Here is an 18560-nt window from a genome sequence, read left to right on the forward strand (position 1 = left end):
TTTTCTTCCCATATGTTTTTGTCCTAAAGCATCTACACTGTTTACAATTATGTTTGTGGTAAGCACACATGGATTGAGTTTTAAGGAGAGCTTCAAAAGTGGATTTATATTTAAATAAATACATTTGATGTCGTATATATATTCGTTGATACTGGTGGGTGAATCCAAGGAATTAGAGGCAACGAGTCTCTACTAAACACTCCACCCCCGCCCCCCCATAGATAGACCTCCCCCACCCCTCCTCTTTGTAGCTTCGCCTCCCCGCTAGATCTAGGGACGCTGGCCCGTCCCCTCTCCTCTTCGGCAGCGATCGATGACGAGAAAGGTGAGGGTCCCACCCTATGTACAACCGTAGTTAGGATTAGATTTAGGTTTGGCCTTACGCCGTTTCTCTTCCTTGTGGATATTTGGAGTTGTGCACTGGTTCTTGGCCAAATCCGGTGTTGGATAGGACTCTTCTTCCCCACCGCCGTTCTCTGGAGGTTGGAGTTGGAGGCGAGGTGGATGAGCTTAGGTATCTCCATGAATAAGGTCGTGGTTCGTGAGGATTCTGTTCCTCCTGGCCGTGTTCTTCCAGACCGTCGTGGTGGCGGGCGGTGGAGTGGGCCAGCGACTGCAGATTCCTCAAGGGAAGTTTGGAAGGTTGCTCTGTGGAGTTCATACACAACCGTTCTTGTTTGCTGTTGTGATTTCGGGTCGATGAGGCGGCTACTCCACATCTTTGTTGGGAGTGAATCCTCGGCGACATGGATGCCATCGACCTCGATGGCCGGGAGGAGGCTGGTCCCACCCTGGTCGTTGACAACGGGTACTTCTGCTCTCCAAGTTTCCTGCTAGCAAAAGGTGTTATTCTACCTCCAGGCCTTTGTGCCACTTTGGAGGCCCTCTGGCTCCGATGCGGCGTGCTCCCGTCGTAGTACTCGAAGTGGCCTAGTCCTCGATGGTGCTGTGGTCGGATGCGTCGTCGACAGATCGGTGGAGAAGGAGCCGGGAGAAGACCTGGACTTGATTGCTTTTTTTCCTTTTCTGTTCTAGGGTCTTTGGTGCAAAAGTTAAGGGCCATGTTTTAATTTTCTTTTTCTTTGAGGTCCTCCATGTAAATCAGTCTGCACCGACAATGAATTAATGGCAACTTCCACGGTCCTTCTTCGAGGACCCTCTTCTTGTTCGCAAAAAAAAGGATCTCTACTAGACATGGCTTTAATCTTGGGGGATATCTTTACTCGGTGAATACTTATCTTCTCTCATCTCGTAGGGCTATAGTTATTGACAATATCTTTCAAGATCATGTTTACTCAAGCCAACTAATGAATACCAATAATACCAATTAATGTACGATAGGAGGAAGATACTGAAAAATTTGCAGAAATGCACACCAATATCTTCTCATAAATGCACGAAATTAAACAATAATAAAAGTTTTATATCTAGAAGCTTGTACTGCTGGCAAAGCCATACTTTTTTGCAGGAAGTGAATGGGAAAAAAACAGAACAGTTGTGGTAAGCAAGCAGTAACGGACGATAGGCTAGCGCAAGCAAAGCTGTGCCAGTGCGTGGCAGAACCCTAGGTGAGAAATGTGTAGACGCAAAGTCCACAGCGCAGGCGCAGCACATCATCGCCTCCCACTCCCATCCATCGTCCTATTTAGCTCCTCCCCCATTTCCGTTTCCCACACCCCACCGCACCCCCAAAACGCACGCCTCCGATCCCCACGCCGTAGACCTAGCCACCACCACCGCCGTCCGACACTCACCTCCGCGGATTCAGCACGCACGCACGCACCGGGGATAAGGTAGACTACGGCAACGGCACCACCCCGATCGCCGCGGCCCGCCATGCTTTTTTTGCTGTCCGACGCGTACCGTAGAACTTGCCTTGCCTCTGCCGCCGCGATTTCGCCTCGCCGCAGGGGGGGGGGCGGGGCGCTTGATCGGGCCCGTGGCGGCGCCGCCGCGGTGCCCGCTTCGGCGTTTTAGGATCGGAATGCCACGGAATTCGGCCTGTTCACAACGGGGCTGCTCGGGACTCGGGGGATCTCGACGGAAGTCTGGGGACTTTGCCGGATCCTCCGAGGACGCTTACGGGGTAGATGATAGCTTGGTTTTGGTTCGCGGATGCTGATCGGATCTTCGGTTCCGCTTTCCCGTGGCTTGTCATGTGCTTTAGATCCTTTGGATAAGGTGGCCAAGTAAAACAGACTTCCGATGCACAATCCCATAAAACTGATTTGATGATTAGGAATCGTACGGCAAGTTTTATGTGCTCCGATCCTTCTGCTCATGTGCATAAATGCTGGAATGTGTTTTATAAATATGATTTGCATAGCAAAGGAAGCAAGTATTACCTGGTCTAAATAACTGGTTGCCATCTCATGATGTTCTGTTGTGCTGCTGCTATACATGTCATGTGTTTGCTTTTGCTCCATAAGATAGAACATCTTAGCAGATGTATCATATACTAGTTATTCTTAAGCTTGTCATATTGCCATTACATGATTTGCTGTGCCCCTGGATGTCTGTGTTACAGGGTATCTAAAATAGAATGGGTTTTTAAGGTTGTGCTATACATGTCATGTGTTTGGTTTTGCTGCATAAGATACAACATCTTAGCAGATGCATCATATACTAGTTATTTTTAACTTGGTCATATTGCCATTATATCATTTGCTGTGCCCCTGGATGTCTGTGTTACAGTGTATCTAAAATAGAATGGTTTTTTAAGGTTGTGCTATACATGTCATGTGTTTGGTTTTGCTGCATAAGATACAACATCTTAACTGATGCATCATATAGCTATTTTAAGTTGGTCATACTGCCATTATATGTTTTGCTGTGCCCCTGGATGTCTGTGTTACAGTGTATTTGTGCATGCTATGAAATTGAATGGTCAGCAACTGCAACAAAATTTTCTTGGTAGATGATTATCTTGCCATTCTGCTTATTTAGCCATCACTGAGTCTCGCATTTCCATTCGTGCAGATCACTCACCCCAGGCTGATTGTGGCTGGTATACATCTAGTTTTTGTTTTTGCTGCATAAAATACAACATCTTAACCGATGCATCATATACTAGTTATTTTTAAGTTTGTCATATTGCCATTATATGATTTGCTGTGCCCCTGGATGCCTGTGTTACAGCGTATTTGTGCATGTTATGAAATTGAATGGTTAGCAACTGCAACAGAAAAAAAAAATTCTAGGTAGATGATTATCTTGCCATTGTGCTTCTTTAGCCGTCACTGAGTCTCGCATTTCCATTCATGCAGATCATTCACCCCAGGCTGATTGTGGCTGGTATTGGCGATTTAAGTCTTTGTTAGGTGTTTTTCTCTTGTTTCTTGGGTCGTAATCTTTGATTAAGCTTCACTGGAAAGACTGTACATGAGAAAACTCTGTTGTTGAAACATTTCTCTTGTAATATGAATGTATTTTGACGTTCCGTCTTCCTGTGCTAGAATCATATATTTCAGCTTCAAAGCTCTTATGGTACTTTTTAAGTTCCCTATTGAACCGAATACCCTAACGCATTAATTTCGAACCTTGGTGATGAACATTCATGCATATTAATTCAGAACCCGGTGGCATATTAAACCCTGGATACTCGCTCTATCGGGGAATTGGAGCTCCTTGTTCATGTCCTCAATGGAGAGCCTAGCGCAGCTAGAGGTGTTGTGTGAAAAGCTGTACAATTCTAGAGACTCCGCTGAGAGAGCACATGCAGAAAGCACCCTCAAGTGCTTCTCAGAGAACAGTGACTACATTTCACAGTGCCAGTATATATTGGACAATGCATCAACTCCGTACGCCTTGATGCTGGCCAGTACAAGCTTGTTGAAGCAAGTCTCCGACCGCAGCCTTTCTTTGCAACTGCGCCTGGATATCCGTAATGTTTCTTTTCCGACATAATGCATTATATCTCATATCATTCAATTTTTGTTCTTCCAATTTTGTCGCATCTGCATGGCATGTTGGCATTTATGTCTTCTTCTATATGTTCACACACAAGGCGCGTGTCGTACTTTTCATGCAACCGTACAAAGTAGCTGTACGTTTATGATGATGTTCAGTTTAAGTTACTATATGCGTAGGTTTTGTCGTTTTCTTGATTCCCAATTTACTTCTGTTTTGTCAACCGTACAAAGTAGCTGTATGTTTATGATGATGTTCAGTTTAAGTTACTATATGCGTAGGTTTTGTCGTTTTCTTGATCCCCAATTTACTTCTGTTTTGTCTTCAAAAACAGCTATGCTTCTGTAACAGTGGAGCATAGGTGAAAATGATAATTCACGTAACTTCATTTTATAGCCTGTTTTTTATGCTTCTGTAGCATAGCTGGAATGTATGAGTATTTATTTTCATTTTATCCTCTGTTTCCATGTTTCTGCAATTTAGCTGAAATGGACTTATTTATCTGTAGTCACCTTGTTAAACATACTTATGTCCGTGCCACTTCTATTGCTAGTTTTGGACTAACCTGTTTGTGATCTGTGTGAAGGGAATTATGTCATGAACTATCTTGCGGCAAGAGGACCTAAATTGCAGAACTTTGTGATTGTTTCCCTAATTCAGCTTGTTTGTCGGATAACAAAATTTGGATGGCTTGATGATGACAGATTCAGAGAGATTTTCAAAGAAGCAACAGATTTCTTAGCTCTTGTAAGTATGCCTTACGATTTGTTTTGTATGGAAGTTACCTAATAGCCTATCACATAGATATGAGTATTAAGTAAGGACTTCATAGCTGCTTAAAGTTGTTTTGTATCATGACATAAGCATAGGTTAGTGAAACCTTCTCTTCCGACCAACCCGAGTTGAAATATAACCAGCTGTGATTAATCTGAGTTTGTGTATGCAATTGTTTGGAGTCTTAAACATTTTAACTAAATCAAAATAATTGTAAGAAAAATATATAGTGCTTTAATGCCTGATGGGTTGTTTTAAATTATTCTATCACATTTTGCTATGTATATTTATTTCTTCAAAATTGGCCAATTGCACATTCTTCAGCTAGATAATTGTACTAGTATAGTTATTTCCAGATACGGAAGACCGGGTAACAAGTCATTCTGATGAGATGTACTTTTAGAAACACCTCCACTTTTAGCATGCAAAGTCTTGTTCATGGTAAAACCTGATCGCATGTCTTCAGCATGCAACCTTAGTACTGAAAAGGGTAATCGAATGATAAGCAGATTTTTGCCAAAATAAATAATTAAATAAATCATGTGGTAATTTTTTAAATCATGCCATGTCGAAAGTTACCTCATTTTTTTGTACTGAAATGCTGCTTATGCTTATATGTTATATCTTCAGGCATCCCAGGATCACTATTTGATAGGATTGAAGATACTAAATTTTCTCGTAATGGAAATGAACCAGGTGAGATCTGGAAAACAATGTATTGCCAATCTAGTTACCATAAGTGGTTTCTTCCCTATCCAGTATGATGAGTTTGTGTTTATTCTTAGAATATTGATTGATTTAGTTATCAGATGTTGCTCCCAAAAGAGGTGCTGACATGGTTGTTTGTATCATGCTGGAGAAAATCTTGTTGTCCAAAACTATTTGTCATGCGCAACGTTATTGTCTCAGATGCCTAGCTTGTATAGTGCATATGAAAGCCGCTTGCACCTATTTTCATAGGACGTCAAGACTGCATAGCAGAGTACATACTTGTGAATACCGCAGACTTACCGACTGTACATAACAAAAAGTTAGTGTTTGCATTCAAAATGACAATACACAGTCGCAAATGACCGGACTATTACTGTTTATCCCACTGATATTAATAAGTTCGTATATATTAATAGCGATGGTTGGTGCATTGAAGTTTAATCTTCACTATCTCCATGCTAATATAGAAAGTCACAAGTTAAAAGTTTCGAACATATTGGGAAAGGTGGAAAGCAGATCCAAGCATCCTGATCATTCACCAGATCAAAGGGCTATCACTCAAATTTGGTCTCTTCACCAGACATCCTGTATTTAGTTCATATTTAGAGATTAATTACTGGATTGTGTCCATAGTATGTAGGTGTGCTCTCTTTATTTTGGGATAACTTCTCTAATTACTCCATACCTTGTATGGATATGGAGTCCACGTGTCCACTATTTTTAGAAGGGCCTTAGTATTTATTCGTAATAGGTGGTGACATGGGTGGGACCTCACTCAATTACTAGCGGAGAAGGCCAAATATATTTGCCGATCATCTGTCGTGCCCCCACCCACTGTTGATATGGCCTGTCCCGTCATGCACATATTTTTTATGGCCTTCTCCTTTCCTTCTTCCGCCTTTTGTCGTATACTTCTTGGTAGATGATTGAACGTTACTTCAACTCACAAATGGAATTCCATTTGCATACATGGCGGACCAAGGCTTATGTTATTCAGAAGAACTACTCGAGTTAGACCAATAAAGTTTATCAGCATGCAGTTGACTGCTCTCTGTTCATTTTGGAAACTAACTTGAATTCTATTTTCTTTGCTTATGCACGCAGGCAAACTCTGCAATGCCCTTGTCGCTTCACAGAAAAATTGCAACCTCATTCAAAGACCAGTTTCTTCTGCAGATCTTCCAAATTTCTCTTACCTCATTACACCAACTGAAGAGTGAAGGTAACTTTCCAGGTATTATTTGAGCAGGACATGTCATTCCAGTAGGTCATATTAGAATACATACCGATTTCGTTCACATCATTTAACACAATTCTACTTAACTACAGTAGCAGATGACCTAAGGCGTGTTCCTATTTCTCTTGCGTTGAGGTGCTTGTCATTTGACTTTGTTGGTTCACCAGTGGATGAGAGCTCTGAAGAATTTGGAACAGTGCAGGTATATTGATTGCTTAATTGTTAGCTTTCCTTTGTGCCAACCTACCTCTTATCCTTCAGCACATTTGCCTCTTGTAGTTCACACATATTATTATCTTCATGCAGCTTCCTGCATCCTGGAGGCCTCTCCTTCAAGATCCTTCAACTGTCCAGATTTTTTTCGATTACTACAAAGTCAATGATACAACTGTTTCCAAAGAGGTATACTTTTGATGAGTGATTTGAATATTGCATTGGCACATGCTGCAGATTTATTTCTTAGTGGTTTGTTTGTTAATTGGAAAGAGCATTTTTGAACTAGCTTCTGATTGGCTGATTACTAGTACAACTTGCAAATATAGTATTGGTAAGTTACTAGCTACTGCAACCTGTAAGTCACAAGTGCTGGTGCTTGAGTATTTTGATTGTCTTTGATGTAACAGCACTATATTTCTGAGGAGCTTATTTTATTTTTGCTGTGAATTTGACATCTTCCGGTCCCTTCCTTTTGGGGCTGTTCAATTAAATCTAAGCCCAATCACCCACATCCAAACGTATCTTTTTTTTCCTTCCCAAGAAATGTATTACTTATGGATGTGTTCATGGACTTATTTTTCAACAGGCTTTAGAATGTCTTGTCAGGCTTGCTTCTGTCAGGCGTAGTCTTTTTGTGGAGGACCCTGCGAGGTCCCAGTTTCTCTCTCATCTGATGTCAGGCACCAGGGAGATACTCCAAACAGGCCAAGGTATACCACTTGCAGTTTTTGCTTGCAAGATTGTGATTAGTGCTATTTCTTGACAATGGTCTTAGATTGAAGTTCCTTTAATGGAAGGAAGAAAAGCCTTTTATCCTTTATTTAAGCATTTAGTAGTCTCCCAAAAGTTGATTAACCAATGACTAGTTTTGTTAACCTAAAGCATGTAATGGAACTAATTACAAGTCATATCTATAATGTATTTTGCAAGAGAAGCCAAAGTGGTTGAGGCACTTCGTGCTGTAGTTCTTAAAAAATGATTTTAAGTAATTTCTTTGATTTACCATTTACAGGTCTTGCTGATCATGGGAACTACCATGAGTTCTGCCGTCTCCTGGGACGTTTTAAAGTGAATTATCAGGTTCTGACTCTGTTACTTAATTAAGAATGACCCTACTTCATTCTTGCCTGTTCTGTCACCAAGGAGATGTTTGTATTTTTTTTTTATCTTTTAGTATTTGTTAGAATACATACAAACCTTTCCTATGGGGAAACGATAGTGATTTTGGATGCAAATTTTTTGTGTTGTAGCTTCTCAGTTTCTTTTAGCATCACCTTGAAGAAAAACAGTTAACCAGTTACACTTGAGTTTCATCATTCTTTGCTGTGACTGCTGATGTATTCTTTATGAGGTTGAGCCAAATAAACATTGCTGTACTAGATGGAACAACAAATTTGTATCATGTTCATTATCCTTGTCATATGCCCTGAATGAAGTATTGTGGATATGGCTCGCTCCCTCATGCATGACTTGTTTGCCTGAAAATGGCATTTCTAAATTTGATATTGTGACAGGTCCAAATTTTGTTACCAAATACACCTCACATCAGTGAGCTATGGCTTATCATTGTTTTGCTGTTATGTTCATGTTGTACACGTGTGGAAGTGAAAAATATAATTTGAATGATGCTTTCCTATTCAGAGTTTGTTTGGTTGTGATACTTGCGGAGTATAAAGCAACTGAATATATGGTTTATCGCTGAATCAACATTTTGTCAAACTGTATCATATTTGTTCTGTGATGTTAGTTTATTTTTCTGAATCTAATCTCTGTCTGCTTGAGAGGGCCTCAGCATTAACTTCCAAGCGATTTGGTTGTTATCCATTTTGGGCAAAAACTCAAATATTTTACATCATGTTTGTACTTGTTATATGATCCACGTGTGATGTCTCACAATAATAGTGGCATCTTTCAGGCTAGGAATAAACCCATTTGTGACAATTTTGTTTGCAGTTATCAGAGCTTCTGAGTGTTGAGTTTTATGGCGAATGGATTGGTCTTGTAGCAGAATTTACAACTAAATCATTGCTATCATGGCAGGTTTGTCTGTCTATCTTGCTCAGTTACTAATTATTGTTGATTGTTCAGTTACTAATTATTGTTAATTGTTGTGCATGTTATGACTTTGGTATCCCATTGATTAATCATTTTGCAGTGGGCCAGTAACAGTGTATACTATCTTTTAAGCCTTTGGTCAAGGCTGGTGACATCTTTGCCTTACTTGAAAGGCGATACACCAAGTCTGCTAGATGAAACTGTACCCAAAATTACGGAAGGTTTTATCACTTCCAGAATTAATTCTGTTCAGGTACTTTCTTATGTGAGGGATCAATTGCTCTTTCTATTTCAGTCAAATATTAAACATCATTCTTATTATTTTCTTGTTTCTGTTCATCACAGGCCTCATCAGATTTAGACAATCCGTTGGATAATGCCGAAGGTCTCCAGGATCAGCTGGAGAGTCTTCCTTATCTTTGCCGATTCAAGGTTTGCTGTTATGTCATGATTCCATGAATGTTGCTTTCTGATTTTTAAAACGATATCTTTCTGTTCAAAACTTGATTTGACTTCAATTTTGAAATCGTGGTTGACTGGAAGTAAGATGCCTTGTTCTTGGAATTTCTGGACTTGCATAAATTGTTTCATATTTCATGCCCTGATTATTATTTTCTTTTGTTGAGTTGCAGTACGAAAGCTGTAGCCTTTTCATCATAAATATCATGGAGCCTCTTCTACAAGCTTATACGGTATGACAGTGCTGTTTCATGAGTTATTGTTTTCCAGAAGAGACTCAAACTCAATACTTAAACAGGCAAGGTCAAGATTAACTGCTCCTGGAGATGTAGCTGAGCTTTCTGTCATTGAAGGGCAGATTGCATGGATGGTCCACATAATTGCAGCCATTCTCAAGATAAGACAGACTGTTGGTTGCAGGTGAGCAATTGAGTTTATTTGATTGGTTGCCATTTTTGTGCTATTCCTTCCATAAATAAGTTTTTTTATTTTCTTCTGCAGCCAAGATTCACAGGAGTTATTCGACGCAGAACTTGCAGCCCGAGTGTTACAATTGATAAATATTACCGATACAGGGGGGCATGCACAGGTTAGATGAATTTTTTTGTCACTTGACATGAATGGCGAGCTGCCTAGTAAATGTGCTTGCAGGCATGATGATTTTCCAATTCTAAGGCTATCTGCTATAGGATGTTTTTTTTTCCATTTTTTAGAAAAATCTAATTTTGAAGAATACTATGGTTTAGGATGACTTTTAACTAATAAATGTTGGTTTCATATGCAGACATCGTACTTGACAGATATTGCCTCTTGCTGACTCAAAACTTTTCCATGCATAGGTCCTAGTAATACTTTAGTGGGTTGCATTGTGTTGATAGTTGCTCTAGACTGGATTAACTTTCAAAAATAACCATATATCATGCAGCAAAACACAATCTCCATGGCAGCTAAGATTGTGGTTTGTTTGGCGTTGCGGTGGCTTCTCAAAAGCACTTAAATTTTGTTTTTGGATACACTATTTACTGAAAGCATTTTCGTTTAGGTTGTAATGGAAAATCCTACTACAATCAGTAAAGATTAGCACAACAACTGATCCTAAAGCCATTTTCCTGCCTTGGTTTCCTGTTCCCCACTTGTCCTACCAAGGCAGTAATATTGCTATCTTGCTGTACTTGCCTGATTTTTATGTTTTTCTGTCCTCCTTTTATGGCTTTGCTCTCAGAAGATTATTGAGTGAATGGAAGAATGAGAACTGATTATATTCTCCTTGCAGAGATATCAAGAATTAAGCAAGCAAAGGCTTGATCGAGCTATTCTTATCTTTGTGCAAAATTTCAGAAGATCCTATGTAGGTGACCAAGCCATGCATTCTTCAAAGGTTCAGAAAAAGCAAACTCCGATGACAGATTATATTGTTTGCAGCATTTTGATATACCTTCCTGCCATATCATAAAGCATTGATTCTTTGCTGCAGCAGTTGTATGCAAGATTGTCTGAGCTTCTTGGACTGACTGATCATTTAGTTTTACTCAACGTTATTGTTGGGAAAATAGCTACAAATCTCAAGTGCTACGCTGAGGTGAGTATCTACTGACTTCAACTTTGATTTTGATCTATAAGTTCTTGCTGACCTTTGATGTGTTTACAGTGTGAGGATGTAATTGATCATACTCTGGCACTGTTCCAGGACCTCGCATCTGGGTAAACTTGTAGTTTTATGTATTTAGTTTCCATTCTCTCATGTTGCCATGTTCAGCATGATGAGAACTCCTGTTTGTATTGACGTAGCAGCTATATGACTGGAAAGCTTCTTCTCAAGTTGGAGAGTACAAAGTTCATCATGTCAAATCATTCTGTAAGTGCCTCGCACTAGCTTTTGTTTCATATGATCTCTGTGCTCCTCAGTCTCATAAATGTTTCATTTTCACTATTCATCCTGCCAGCGGGAAAATTTTCCGTTTCTTGATGAATACAGGTGTGTCCGCAGTAGAACGAACTTCTACTACATCCTTGGCTCCCTGGTCTTCATGGAAGATGGCCCAATAAAATTCCGCACTTTCATGGAGCCACTTCTGCAGGTCCATAACTAGTTGTTTTATGGTAATATTATACTTTTTATCACATTTTTTTTCTGATTTTGTTCTTTGTTTTCACTATAGATTGCAGTTAATTTAGAGGCAAGTGCCGATGCTGCTTTCCGGACTGATGCTGTAAAGTACGCATTTACTGGTTTGATGAGAGATCTACGAGGCATTGCGATGGCCACAAATAGGTGAATTCTGTGAACATACATTAGTATAAAAGTATGTAACAGCTCCTAAGTTTTGGAAACTAATTGCGCCTTTGTTGATGTGATCCAGCCGCAGGACTTACGGGCTCCTATTTGAATGGTTGTATCCATCTCGCATGCCGCTTCTATTGAGAGCCATTTCCCTGTTGACAGATGAACCAGAGGTCACCAATCTTTACTACTGTTACATTTTTGAGAACTCTTTGCTGTTATTAAGCCTACTTTTATTACCTAGAATCTGATTCTATAAATCTTTTATTCAGTTCCTCTAAAACATCATCACGTGCAGGTTACCACACCTTTATTCAAGTTCATGGCTGAATTTGTTTTGAACAAAGCTCAGCGATTGACGTTTGATTCGTCATCACCAAATGGGATCCTACTGTTTCGAGAGATAAGCAAGCTTATTGTGGCTTATGGTTCAAGGATTCTATTACTTCCAAATGGCACTGATATTTATGCAAGAAAATACAAAGGCATATGGATTTCATTGACTGTTCTTTCAAGGGGTGAGTATATGAATTGTGTTTTGATGCATGCTGTTTTATAACTGCACGTTGCTTACATTTTATAATGATGCCAGTTTCATTATTTGAACTACTTTCGTAGTAAACCTGCTTCAGCCATTTGAAAGCGATCCTTATACATGTGCACTCTGTACTAGCCTAGTGGGAAATTTGTTAGTTTTGTTATTCAAATTGGCTCCAGTGGACAGTGTTTGAGGATTTACATGACTGTTTTGTACTTCCAGTACAGAATACGGTTCAACTGTCAAAATGCTGCATTTGGGGTTGACCTGGATTTTGGTAGTCCAACTTCCCCAACCAGCCATTTTGTATTTTTCGCTTTGGTCCAACTTTTCCTATTTTTCTAGTGCAAGTCATGAAAGTAATTATATTTTGATAGGCAGCTCTATTTTGATATGATTTGTCAGGAATGTGAATATTATAATTTTAAATATTGCACTACTGAACATTCGTGTTGGATTGGGACCTTGTTAACTGTTTTGATGAGGGTTCAGACCTTGCAACACAAGTGGAAAACTGCAAGTAGCTGGTTCCTCCTGTTCCTTTGCAAACTGGCTAAGAAGAGTTCGCTATTCCCAATGAGATTATATTTTAATGCAACAAGTTACCTCAGCTATGGTTACCCTGAACCAAAATATTCTGAGTTGAGATTTTAATTCGCAAAATTTGTGTACTGCTAAATTTTTGGCTAGTTCTACGGAAGCCTATTGGTGGGAAATAATTCTATTCGAATTCTGTTATTCTTGGCCAGGTTCTAGGAAGATCTCGTGTGGCTGTGCTATGAACCTTAGTTTTGTTTGCATTATTAGAATTAAAATGCAATAATAGTTTGTTACACAAAGTTGAATATTGTCTGTGTTCCACTTTGTGAGCCTATTACTATGCTTTTACTTTGTTCACTTCAAAATATTAAACTCACATTGCAGACTTCTAGTTCCTTGCTGATATTTACTGTTCTTGTGATTGACATTCACTTCAATTGTATTTGCAGCCTTATGTGGGAACTATGTCAATTTTGGTGTGTTTGAGCTTTATGGTGACAGAGCTCTCGCAGATGCCCTTGATATATCTTTGAAGATGACGCTGTCAATTCCACTGTCTGATATATTGACATTTAAAAAGGTACTCAATTATTCATGCTGTCATTGGTAATTTAGTTCTCATTTGTTTGCTGCCATATGCGACTGCTTAGCTTATTATGTTTGTTAGCTATCTGAAAATATTTGTGATAAGTTCTATAGCACTGAACGAGCATAGGAACAATGGACATTGATCATTAGCAGAGGCAACAGTTTGGTCATTACAAACTTGACCTAAATTTTAGCACGAATGCGGTTGAGTTAGTTTTGTTTTATAAAATTAATCCCATAATGTCAATACATTATTGTTTTTTTTTAATACGGACCTTGGTTAAGTCGGGATTTCTATATTCAGGGCAGAATTGCTGTTTCACATTTGTACTATTTTGACAAGTGTATATTAAGGGGTACCATTCGATAATTATATATGTGCCAAAATGAAAATTCAGAAAAAATGTCAAGTAAAAGCTCATAGTAATGACGCGAGGCAAACATGAAATGATCTATGGCAAAATACTGGGGTCCAGGATCTTTTCGTGAAGCTGTTTCAGGAATCTTTGATGTTGCATCCGTATTCCAACCCCTACCATTCTATGCTTCTTATAAGTATATAAGTAGAGAAATAGGAGTCTGGATGGCAAGTCATATCCTTTGTTCTTGATAGCTTGTATTTTTGCCGTATGCTGGTATGATAGGTCATGTCTCAATAGTTAGCAATATCCTTGGTTTTGTAGTTTGGATCCTGTTTGTTAATTAAACCATCAGGCAGTAGATACGTAGGCCAGATTTGTTTGGTTTGGTCATTTGCAAATACATGAATCTGGACAGTGATGCAGATCTTATGAGAACCCCCTTTTATGGTCAGCGAGATGCGTCTATTTTACATTTCATCTGTAGAAATTTAGAATCAATCAGAATAATCTATTGGTTTGTTTCAGCTATCAAAAGCATACTATGGATACATGGAAGTTATGTTCAACAACCATATCACTATCAGTTCTGTTCTCAATTTGGATACAAGCACCTTCGTGCATATTGTCAGCACACTTGAATCTGGCTTAAAAGGATTAGATACGGGGATATCAACACAGGTATGTCTCTATGGATCTTTTACCACTTTTGTGCGTATTGTCAGTGTGCGTTTGCCTGAAGCTAGTTCATTACTCTATGTTGCTATGAAAGCTTGTATAGTACCATTGTACGACCTCCAGTCGGATTTAATCGACGCGAGAGTGTACATATCTATACGCTGATGTTGTGTTAGCTCCGCCTTGATCTTTTTGGACCGGAGGGAGTACTTCTCTAATAAGTATACTGAATTCTGCCTTTTCATTTTGGCAGTGCGCTTCCGCCATTGATAGCTTGGCAGCTTTCTATTTTAACAATATAGCTAATATAACTGCTGGTGATAACCCTCCATCACCAGCTGCACTGAATCTTGCTCGGCATATTGGGGAGTTCCCCAGTTTATTTCCTCAGGTTTGTGATGCTAACCTTCTCCACCATATTCTGAAAAGGTACTATGTGATAATAACATTGTTTTTGCAACAGATACTAAAGACACTTTTTGAAATCATTATCTTCGAGGATGCGGGTAACCAGTGGAGTCTCAGTAGACCAATACTGAGTTTAATAATGATCAGTGAACAGGTGCCTGCATAATGTTATTGTTATTGTTAATATGTCATTATTACTCATGTTCTGTTCTCGTTTTTGTTCTTCCCAGTTTAATCATCTTTGTAAATTTTGATTTGCTTTTATTTTGGTGTGCAGATGTTTAGTGATCTGAGAGCACAGATATTAGCGTCACAGGTTAGTGTGTGCACCTTTGTTCTAAGTTCATTATACATTCTCTACTCCCCTCTTATTGTACATTCTCTCCTCCCCTCTTACTAAGTTGTTGCCAGTAAGGCTTTATTTACGTTGATGGTGAGAGGACATAGTTTTCTTGAGTAAATATCAGAAAACTGCACTATTTAGCAGAACTGTCACAAAGCTACACTTGAGCACTTAAGCTGTTACAAAACCTTCACTTTATGGTATGTGATGTTGTCACATAATTAAACTGACACATAAAAACCACTTTTAAGACAAAAATGAACTTCTGGAAAATTGTTGCTTTTATGATTTTGATGAAACAAATTTATTGGGAAACTATAATTGAGATTATTTTATGACTACCATGTTGCATATCCAGTTCTGCGTAAATCTTTGGTATTAATAGCTACACCTTTATGAAATAGATGGTACACCTGAGCACATACTTGATGTAACTCAAAAAGGCCAGGTTCTGTACTACTAGGTGTTCTATTTAGGTGGTTTTAATTTTCAGGATTGTACCAGAAGATTTAAATACATCATGAAGCATCATCATATTGCAGAATCAGTAACTTCCTTAAAATGGTCCCTTTAGTACGACCCCTATAGAATAGTTCTTGCAGAAAATGTTCAGTAGAAGATGGACTACCCAAGCTCTGACATTTTAAAGTACCAGTAATGTTTTGTAAAATGGATGTGCTATAGGCTGCAGTCTATTGAACTTACGTTGCGGCATCATGATTTTGCATGGGTACCAAGTTGGTGACGGAAGAGCGCCTATATTTCTTTCTATTTGAACCGTTTTTGACAACTTTATATAGTATGAGAATCACCTATGTTCAAGTAGCAAATGTGAAAATAAAAATAACATACTGGCCTACTGGGTGAACTATTTTAGATCAATTCAATAGGATTTTTTTTACTGCTGTAACCAACAAAAAGCATAGGCATGAGAACTAAATAACTAATGCACTTGTTTGGTGCAGGCTGTAGAGCAGCAACAACGCCTCTCACAGTGCTTCGATAAGCTCATGACTGATGTCACAAGGAGCCTGGAACCGAAGAACAGAGATAGATTCACTCAGAACCTTACAACATTCAGGCATGATTTCCGAGCGAAGTAGCAGTCGTTTCAGAATTAGCTGCCAGTTGGAGGAGGTGCTTCTGCTTTGCTGTAAATACCCAGCTTGTTTTCATCTTAGGAATCACCATTTGTTGGGGAAAAAAATTGTTCTAAAAAAACTCAGTTTAGCTTTCGTTGGCTGGAAGGATCAAGGGTTCTGTTGCTGCATGCTGTGGTGAAAAGCAGTTGTAAATCTCTTAGTTATCCGTATCAGAATGGTGAATGGTGGGGACTGACTTGATTTAGCTCTGCATCCCTTTGCTTATATAGCAACATTCATCGTGATTGCCGTTTCCCCAAGTTGTTAGGGGGACAACAGCCTTCACTTACCTAATTCATTGGTTAAAAAGTTAGAAGGAAAGTCATGTAAATGGCCATGTTGGCTAGCTGAAGGGTGGAAAATGATAGTCTGGGTGGAAGGGAAGATCTTTTGTACAAATCAGGCTGTCCTCCCTATAGATTGTTGTCTCTGTCGATGTTTCCTTTTGATGGTTTTATGCAGGTTTATGTCCTGGTAGCCAATTTGTTTCGTTTGGTGCTGTGCAATATTGTTCCATTTCAAGAGTTTGGGAGTGGAAGGTCTTGATTTGTGCTGGCCTCTGGACTGGAGTGATTCTCGTGCTTCGCTCAGCATGACTTCAAACTAGTACTTGGTACAAAGTAGGTTCCTGATTAATGCTAGTATATGTGAGGCTTTCCTACCTTTTTGTACCTTTCTGGCCATTCTTTTGCCAATATGTTGTAATTATGTATCTCTTGTATATGCTCCATAACACCGGTGATTTGAAACATTTGGCATTTTTTTTTGAAAGGATAAACAGTCACATTAGCCTGACTAATTCGCCATGCATGTGGGATAATAGGCGACAATAGCTGGCGTATCATTTTCGACTGAGTTTCTTTTCATCATTATTAAGTTATGCACAGGTTGATTATCAGACCACCTTCAAGCGGCGGGTAACTAACTGATAAAATAGTGCCTCCGTTGAGTTGGGCAAATGCACCCATCCTTTTGCCTTTTCAAACTATTTCTCCTCCTTCTATAAATTCGGGGCTAACGAATATAATGTATGAACTTTATTCTGAGATTTGCAAACGATGTACGTGAGACAATTATTCCTTTGTTGTGAGAATCTCTGTTCGTTATTTATGCAAATGCTGGATGCTATTGCTATCCGGTGCAAAGCACATATGAGATCTAATTTGGGAATAGTAGGCTTCTTCAGATATTTTCAATTGTTTGATGTTTTGCTGTTTTCCTCCAACTAGATATTACCTCTGTTTCCATGAATAAGACATACATGTTTCCTAAGACGCAACTTTGACGAAAAATTTGATCAACTATAGCTTTAATTATATTGCCATGGTAACCTGAATTATAATGTACGGAATCATTCGGATAAATTTAGCCATGTGTTTGGTATTCTTTAGTTACTACTCCCAACATTTCAAATTAATTTACACATTGTCCAGATTCGTGTGTATCTACATACTAAAACTAGTGTAGATACATGTGTATCTAGAAAATTCGGCGTTAACTTTTTTTTTTGGAATGGATGAAGCATTACATGAGACAATTGTTTTATATTGCCATGGTGAGCTGGTTCTACTTAGGAAAGAATCTATTCTTACACCTAAATTAATTTGAAGAATACACAATGCATTTTTCTATGCGCCGAATTGAGATGTGCTAGACGTCTCTTTATTTTATTCCAGTAATGATCGTTAAGATGTCACATATACATATATGTGTTCCATCAATCTGTAATTACGAAAAAATATAATAAAATGTACTGCTGTACATAGAAATATTAAAATGGAATTCAATGGCCTTATTCGCATCCTTTTCTGTAAATCTCACATTACCTGCTTTCCATTTCCACCTTTCTCAAGAAGTCTATAAGATGACAGTTTGTTCGATTCTTCACACCACGCAACAGTGTTCTCGAAAACATACATTAGCATAAGCAGCATCGTTGTGTTAGTGGAGTAGTTTGTGATGGATGCACGGGCCACATGTGTTCTCGTTGTGCTGCTTCTGTTCTTAGGAAATCCAGCTTCAGCAGGTGTGTTTTATGTTTTGTTATTGTCATCTCAAGTATATGTTATAGGACTTCGAGTTGATTTTATCTATTTAGATGGAGTGAGTAAATTTTCTACACGATAGGAATTTACGACATTTTATGGGCAAATATGTAATAACCTTCACAAACATGTTGTGTTTGTATTTTCCACAGATCATTGCACCATAGAAGATCTGGGCGCACTCTTTTGCATCAAACCTCTTTGCGCGTTGGCTTGTGCTGACTCAGCAAAACAAAGCCGTGGCTCTTACCATGCCGCTCGGTGCGGTGGAAGCCAA

General features: G+C 39.0%; 1 protein-coding gene across 9 annotated transcripts; it reads left to right on the forward strand.

Moving 5' to 3' along the window:
• The first annotated feature begins 1664 nt into the window (after window positions 1-1664).
• Window positions 1665-17004, forward strand: LOC124689923 (exportin-7-like). Of its 9 annotated transcripts, none has more exons than XM_047223411.1 (31): window positions 1681-1793; window positions 2980-3007; window positions 3267-3486; window positions 3573-3883; window positions 4496-4656; window positions 5314-5379; window positions 6499-6628; window positions 6727-6833; window positions 6938-7033; window positions 7434-7557; window positions 7860-7927; window positions 8801-8887; window positions 9003-9155; window positions 9248-9334; window positions 9535-9594; window positions 9660-9781; window positions 9863-9950; window positions 10635-10739; window positions 10836-10940; window positions 11010-11062; window positions 11153-11216; window positions 11305-11439; window positions 11521-11633; window positions 11722-11815; window positions 11941-12160; window positions 13170-13300; window positions 14196-14348; window positions 14599-14736; window positions 14809-14907; window positions 15031-15069; window positions 16062-17004. In XM_047223411.1, the coding sequence occupies exons 4-31, from the start codon at window positions 3634-3636 to the stop codon at window positions 16197-16199; spliced, it is 3186 nt and encodes a 1061-aa protein (XP_047079367.1). In that variant the 5' UTR covers window positions 1681-1793; window positions 2980-3007; window positions 3267-3486; window positions 3573-3633; the 3' UTR covers window positions 16200-17004. The 9 variants fall into 9 exon arrangements, with proteins under 9 accessions (XP_047079340.1, XP_047079352.1, XP_047079367.1 ...); XM_047223418.1 differs by having other exon boundaries at window positions 6499-6616; window positions 6724-6833; XM_047223432.1 differs by having other exon boundaries at window positions 6499-6616.
• The last annotated feature ends 1556 nt before the right edge of the window (window positions 17005-18560 follow it).

This window comes from Lolium rigidum, chromosome 1 (genome assembly GCF_022539505.1).
Source record: "Lolium rigidum isolate FL_2022 chromosome 1, APGP_CSIRO_Lrig_0.1, whole genome shotgun sequence".
Lineage (NCBI taxonomy): Eukaryota > Viridiplantae > Streptophyta > Magnoliopsida > Poales > Poaceae > Lolium > Lolium rigidum.

Coding starts and splice junctions, on each gene's coding strand:
- LOC124689923 (XM_047223384.1), top strand. CDS start 3,634: ATGTCCTCAATGGAGAGCCTAGCGCAGCTAGAGGTGTTGTGTGAAAAG. Junction 6,629..6,723: donor GAGTGAAGGTAACTTTCCAG/GTATTATTTGAG, acceptor ACTTAACTACAG/TAGCAGATGACCTAAGGCGT. Junction 9,951..10,634: donor ATACAGGGGGGCATGCACAG/GTTAGATGAATT, acceptor TTCTCCTTGCAG/AGATATCAAGAATTAAGCAA.